The sequence below is a fragment of the Anoplophora glabripennis genome, unplaced genomic scaffold (genome assembly GCF_000390285.2).
Source record: "Anoplophora glabripennis isolate ALB-LARVAE unplaced genomic scaffold, Agla_2.0 scaffold4133, whole genome shotgun sequence".
In the NCBI taxonomy this organism is placed as follows: Eukaryota; Metazoa; Arthropoda; class Insecta; order Coleoptera; family Cerambycidae; genus Anoplophora; species Anoplophora glabripennis.
This window is the reverse complement of record NW_019420206.1, coordinates 1-6,787: the sequence shown is the minus strand read 5'-3', so window position 1 is coordinate 6,787 and position 6,787 is coordinate 1. Positions and strand designations below refer to the sequence as shown.

Sequence of the window (6,787 nt, the reverse complement as noted above, 5' to 3'; positions counted from 1 at the left end):
CTACAGGGTGATAAAGTTTTAATAAAAAAATGCAAATTTATAAATATTGCGGAAACCGCTCAGAATATTTTAATTAAATTTTACAAGCTTTGACAGTTAACAACAATATATGTTTTACGATAAAAATATTGTTTCTAGTTTCACCAGTGGCGTGCGCACAGGCACGTCTTTGGATATTTTTAAAGAAAAAAATGATACGCCATTAATTTTTCTTAAAAAATTATTTTTGAATTCCTTGTTGAATTTGGAAGAGAAAAAGTATCTCGACTGTTTTTCTTATGACGCACCGTTTTCGAGTAAAAAAATTAAAATCGATTTATTGCATGGCGTAATCCGGTTTCAATAATTTGAAAAATAGCACTCTGACTCAGCTTTTTTGTGCCAATTTTATTACAAAAAAAATATTATTCCTCGCAGTTAACATCAATTTAAATTTTTTTATCAGTCTTTAGATTCACTATTTACTATCTAAACAGAAATTAGCGAGTTGGCTGTGTACTCGTTTTTGTTACTGTTTGACAAAATTAATAATAGCTGTCACTTTGAGTGTTTGAGTGTGAAGTAGTTAAGTGCAGTTTCTGCTATTTTTCAAATTATTGAAACCGAATTACGCCATGCAATAAATCGATTTTATTTTTTTTACTCGAAAACGGTGCGTAATAAGAAAAAACAGTCAATATACCTTTTCTCTTCCAAATTGAACAAGGAATTCAAAAATAATTTTTATTTTAAGAAAAATCAGTAAAATCTGTAAAATTTCATTAAAATATTTTGAGCGGTTTCCGCGATATTTATAAATCTGCATTTTTTTATTAAAACTTTAACACCCTGTAGATCGGAAACTAAGCGTTTTAGGAATATAGTATATCAAGGAAATATACCACAAATCACTTGTAATATAGCCTCCCGCAAGGAATGAATCGACTTAACAAACACCCTGTATTTTTCTATCTTGATGTTGATGCTCATGTACACTATCCTTGAACTAATGTAAGTAAAATCTCTTCCATCAAGAAAACGGTGATTAAAGTGAATAAATTTTATTTAGCTCAAGATACATACATGCTAGGAACAATACCTAATATAATTCTTTGCTTTTATATAATTATTCTTGATTCAAGAAATCTTTTTTTTGTCCGCAACAAAATTTGTATATTTGGAATCGAGCAATTCTGAAAAATATCTACAACTTTTGTATTTACCGTTTATAAAGGAGTAATAACCGAGATAATCCTACAGTCAAAATGTAATTAATAAGATGATCCTGTACTATTCATATAATCTGTTCTATAATGAACCCTGCCGAAAAGATTGAAGTAAAAGAAACTGAAATAGGGATTAAGCATCTACATACTTTTTCTTTTTTCTATAAACATAGGTTAATTAAAACTATTTATATTTACTTGTTTACATTTGTGGTTGTCATATCATCCGTTTTCACAAAGACATAATCAAATGGACGAGTAATGATGAAAACAGCACAGATCTCAATTTTCTTGTTTATTAAAAAACAGTCGCCTTTATTGATCGACCGTTTATGTTGCTGTAAGGTCAATTAACCTCAAAGGTCGCATTACAGGACCAATAGAATTTAATTAAAAGCTATTAACTTTCAGTAATTATTTAAATTAAGAATTATTATATACACGTTTTCGTTGGCTTGAAAAGGAAGGCTAAAAAATTTTCCATCTCGCAATTTATACAAAAAATCCAGTCCTATCAAAATACTTATGTATTTCAAGTAAATGTGTTTAATATTTCAGTGTTTTTAATGTATTATGAAAAACATTTTTTTCAGAAATTCAAAATTAATTTAAACTACTTTAAAATTAATAAAATTTACCGGAATAGTGGAAGTAACGTCCGAAGTAATAAAAAAACTGATTTATTTCTGGAAAACTTTTAATAAAAATAAATTATCAGAGCACATAAAATTATATGACTTCACGTGTTCATAAAATTTCCAACTGACACGAACTTTCAAGTTTACTGTTAAAATTAAGTTTAAAAATGCCTGCAAATACAAATATGACAGGACGTTCAAAGTTGTGAAATTTAAGTAAAACTATACCGAAATTTTTATCTTTGAAGTTCTCCGGGACCAAATAGTGCAAACTGTAAACATTACTTTTATTTTTTATGTACCTATCTAAATTTGCCTCAAAGCAAATAGTAATGAAATATCTAACTTGAGGGCACGGCTACTTTTTATTAGTCAACATTCCAGTGTATTTGTTTATGATGTCGTGGTTTTACATACATGCCCACGCTGAGACACCTACTGTTAAAATGAGCGTAAATAATATAGTCCAGTAAAATAAATTTTCTGCTCTTAATTCGGAAAATTTAATAAAAGATACAATTAGATTTTCTCGCATCTTCAAAGGTCTGCCCTCTAATTCGTAGTTTAAACCTACATTAATTTTTAATTTGACGTTCATTAAAATTGTGGAGAAAATGTTCACCTCGGTCTGAATGTCAATTTCCTTGGGATTAAAATTAATTATTACTTGGAAAATTTTAAATTCTACTTTTGCGATAAATGCAGCACGACAGTTGTCCATTTTTAAATCAAGTTTATCATTTCCGAATTGTAACTTTTAAGGAATTTTCAGTATAACTTTAATTATTAATATTGTTTTATAAAATTTTTCATCATTGCCTATAAAACAGAAAAATGTTGAGTTCTTTGGAACTTATTTCAGTTGCGTATTTTGATATTAGCGTATTGTAGAAAAAAGTTGTTGAAATTACAAAATGAAATAAAAATTGTGAGTTAAGTGCATGTATAAAATGATTAGAGGAAATTATTTTAAAAGTTCCTGCAGTACAATACTCATTTAATAAAATAAATACAGAGATAATTATGGTTTTATATTGTTAAATACTGTGGTTTCGTGTCGTGTTGCAAATATGTATACATAAGACATCATTCATGTACTTGTAATTTCGTTTTAAGAATTTTTGTAGTTATATCGTGAAGAAGTTATTTATTTTATGAAATGTTAGTTTCAAATTAAACAGTGATATTTAAAAAAATAACCTACCTTTCATATTTTTATATACAGTGTAGGAAAGTACCGATGGTCTATCAGAAGTTACGTGGAGCGATAAAGTAAGCCATAGAAATCCATGTGATAGACAAGGATGGCTATAATGAAGGCGTCTAATTAGTCAACGCCCATTTCGCCCTTCCACAAATAAGATCCACTTCTTATTCACCACGCGAATAAGAAAAAAATATGTACTTAATTGAAATATTTTTTCGATTTTTTATGAATTTGTTCCTTACCAAAAATACTATACAATTGCTATACTCAATTATTAATTTATTTATATTCACCACCTTAAGCTAAATCAATGGGTAAGAAAAGCTAGCAAGATTATAAACCAAAAGTGAAGGAAACATAAAATAAAAAACAGACAAATTTGTAAGTAAATAATGAATATAAGTACATTGAACAATAAATAGAAGTACAAATAGAACATGAAAATATGTACACAAGTATAAGATATGGTAAAACATGTTTTTAATGTAGGGACCATTATTGCAAAAAATGTTCATTATATACCCAGGTGAAAATTTTTAATAAATTAGTTTTGGAGTGGGAAAATAAAGCCATGACGAAAATCGGGAGCTAATAAAGCAAGGATAGTCCATTCGGCCAGTTAGAATTTCATAGAATGATTTCTTGTGAACTATATATCTTCACTTTTTTACAAAAAATCTATTATACATACATCTAATGAAAATGTTTTTTTTTTTCAGGATTCCGATGATGAAATATCTCACTTAGAATGGGAAACGGTCCGAGTCAGATTCGTCAAAGCGGGTACGTTGAAGAAACTAGTCGAAGCTCTCTCCACAGATGACGGTGAACTTGAAACCACATACATCAACGTCTTCTTAGCCACATATAGAAGCTTTTCTACTCCCAAAGAGGTTCTGAAGCTGCTGTTGCAAAGATATGAGGAATTATTAGATGCGCCACAAAATGGGAGACCCGATCAACATGAACAACACAGAAAGTAAGACTTATTTAATATGTGCACTCAATAACTTCTGTTTTACATAGACGCTGATGGTCAGTGTGCTGAATATCAGACATAAGTACACTGATGATTGCTTTTACTTCTTCCTGTTACACACAAAGGCTGATTGATCAACTTGGTGACCATTACATAAAGCTACGATGTTTTAAGTCTTTCATGACTAAAGGTGTGGTAAATGGACAACTATCGCATAACTGCACTGATTTTCGTTGGCACTGATATATGTGTGTGACATATGACCATGTATGTGGTCGATGTTGTGATAATCAGTTAATAGTTTCGATAACAAGTACCATTTGCAAGCATAGAGATTATATAAGTTACAAATATTATAGTAACTATCAATACCTTTCTGTCAAGAGTCAATTTCACTATAACTCATCAGTGTGCTGATTGTCAGCATTTATTTGAAACAGGGTTTAAATGGTAGCTTTCACCTGTAGACCGGAAACTAAGCGTTTTAGAAATATACTATATCAAGGAAATATACCACAAATCACTTGTAATATAGCCTCCCGCAAGGAATGCATCGACTTAACAAACACCCTGTATTTTTCTATCTTGATGTTGATGCTCATGTACACTATCCTTGAACTAATGTAAGTAAAATCTCTTCCATCAAGAAAACGGTGATCAAAGTGAATAGATTTTATTTAGCTCAAAATTATGGTACATGCTAGCAACAATACCTAATATATTTCTTTGCTTTTATATAATTATTCTTGATTCAAGAAATCTTTTTTTTGTCCGCAACAAAATTTGTATATTTGGAATCGAGCAATTCTGAAAAATATCTACAACTTTTGTATTTACCGTTTATAAAGGAGTAATAACCGAGATAATCCTACAGTCAAAATGTAATTAATAAGATGATCCTGTACTATTCATATAATCTGTTCTATAATGAACCCTGCCGAAAAGATTGAAGTAAAAGAAACTGAAATAGGGATTAAGCATCTACATACTTTTTCTTTTTTCTATAAACATAGGTTAATTAAAACTATTTATATTTACTTGTTTACATTTGTGGTTGTCATATCATCCGTTTTCACAAAGACATAATCAAATGGACGAGTAATGATGAAAACAGCACAGATCTCAATTTTCTTGTTTATTAAAAAACAGTCGCCTTTATTGATCGACCGTTTATGTTGCTGTAAGGTCAATTAACCTCAAAGGTCGCATTACAGGACCAATAGAATTTAATTAAAAGCTATTAACTTTCAGTAATTATTTAAATTAAGAATTATTATATACACGTTTTCGTTGGCTTGAAAAGGAAGGCTAAAAAATTTTCCATCTCGCAATTTATACAAAAAATCCAGTCCTATCAAAATACTTATGTATTTCAAGTAAATGTGTTTAATATTTCAGTGTTTTTAATGTATTATGAAAAACATTTTTTTCAGAAATTCAAAATTAATTTAAACTACTTTAAAATTAATANGCTAAGTTCGCTGACACTTTTGGAGAGAACGACAAACAATTACAGAAGGTATTTCAGAAACAGAACCATCACATAGCAAATATTTCGTTTGGAACCATTCCATACTTGGGAACTTTTTTGACGGACCTCACCATGATAGATACAGCAATTCCCGACACTATCGGAGACGGTTTGATAAATTTCGATAAGAGAAGAAAGGAGTTTGAAGTACTGGCTCAGATTAAACTCCTTCAAGGTGCCGCCAATGCTTACCACTTCACTGAAGATCCGGCGTTCGATCGCTGGTTCGATACGATTCTCGTATTGGACGATAGGGAAGCTTACCAGCTTAGCTGTCAGATCGAGTCTTCCGCCACTGGTAACAACACAAAAATGAAGAAACGGAGCACCGGGCATCAGAAGAACGACTCCATCGCTAGCACCTCCAGCAGCAACAGTTCCCAGTTTTATTGCGACATCGATAGTACCCCCAGTTCGCCGCACAATAGTATCGACAGAAAGTTGAGTCCGTCTCAGATGTCTAATTCTAGCAGCAACTCTTCCTTACCGTCGCTCGACATCTCGCTAAATAGTTCCCATTCGGGCAGTGCAAACAATAAACTCCAAGTACCTTTCAATAACTCTGGGACTTTGAGTAACCAATCGCAGAAAAGCAGTCCGGAATTCTATATAATTAAAGTGACATATGAAACGGACAATGCCGAGACCGACGGTATAGTGTTGTACAAAAGTATTATGTTGAGTAACAACGAAAGGACGCCCCAGGTTATTAGAAACGCCATGTATAAGTTGGGACTTGAAGGCAATCCTGATCAATATACTCTTGCTCAAGTGTTACCTGAAAAAGGTTGGTATAATTTCAGTTTATGATATTTATTGTTTCAGTTTTAATTATCAGTGATTTCTTGGATTTTTTCTTGGTAAAATACGTAGGTTGCTCGGTAAGTCTTGTCGTTCGTCACAATATCAAAAGTTAAATGGTTTATTTTTATATCTACATATAGTATGTACATATTCATGTTTACCCGTCAAAACTTGTCAGTAGCTAGGCACGCATTGACGAGTAAACAGAGCGTGAATGTGCGAGTATGGAATCTCTCACGAAGTCTCAAATTCGCGCAATAATTTATTATAATTTTTGTCATGAATTTTCTTGTCAACAATACCACGAAGATATGAAATATTTATTGGATGATATTGCACCATCCACCAGGACTGTCAAATAATAGTATAAACAGTTTGAAAGAGACATTTTTGAATTAAAGGATGGTCTGCGTCTGAGCCGGC

The 6,787-nt window shown here is 31.3% G+C and overlaps 1 protein-coding gene across 1 annotated transcript; it reads left to right on the top strand.

Annotated features, from left to right (window-relative positions):
* Positions 1-3,769: 3,769 nt before the first annotated feature.
* LOC111692852 (ral guanine nucleotide dissociation stimulator-like 1) lies at positions 3,770-6,347 on the top strand (the record flags this gene model as incomplete). Its single annotated transcript, XM_023456977.1, has 3 exons — positions 3,770-4,029; positions 5,428-5,437; positions 5,507-6,347. Coding segments are annotated over 3 exons (1,111 nt in total), but the record flags the coding sequence as incomplete, so codon positions are not given.
* Between the last annotated feature and the right edge of the window lie 440 nt (positions 6,348-6,787).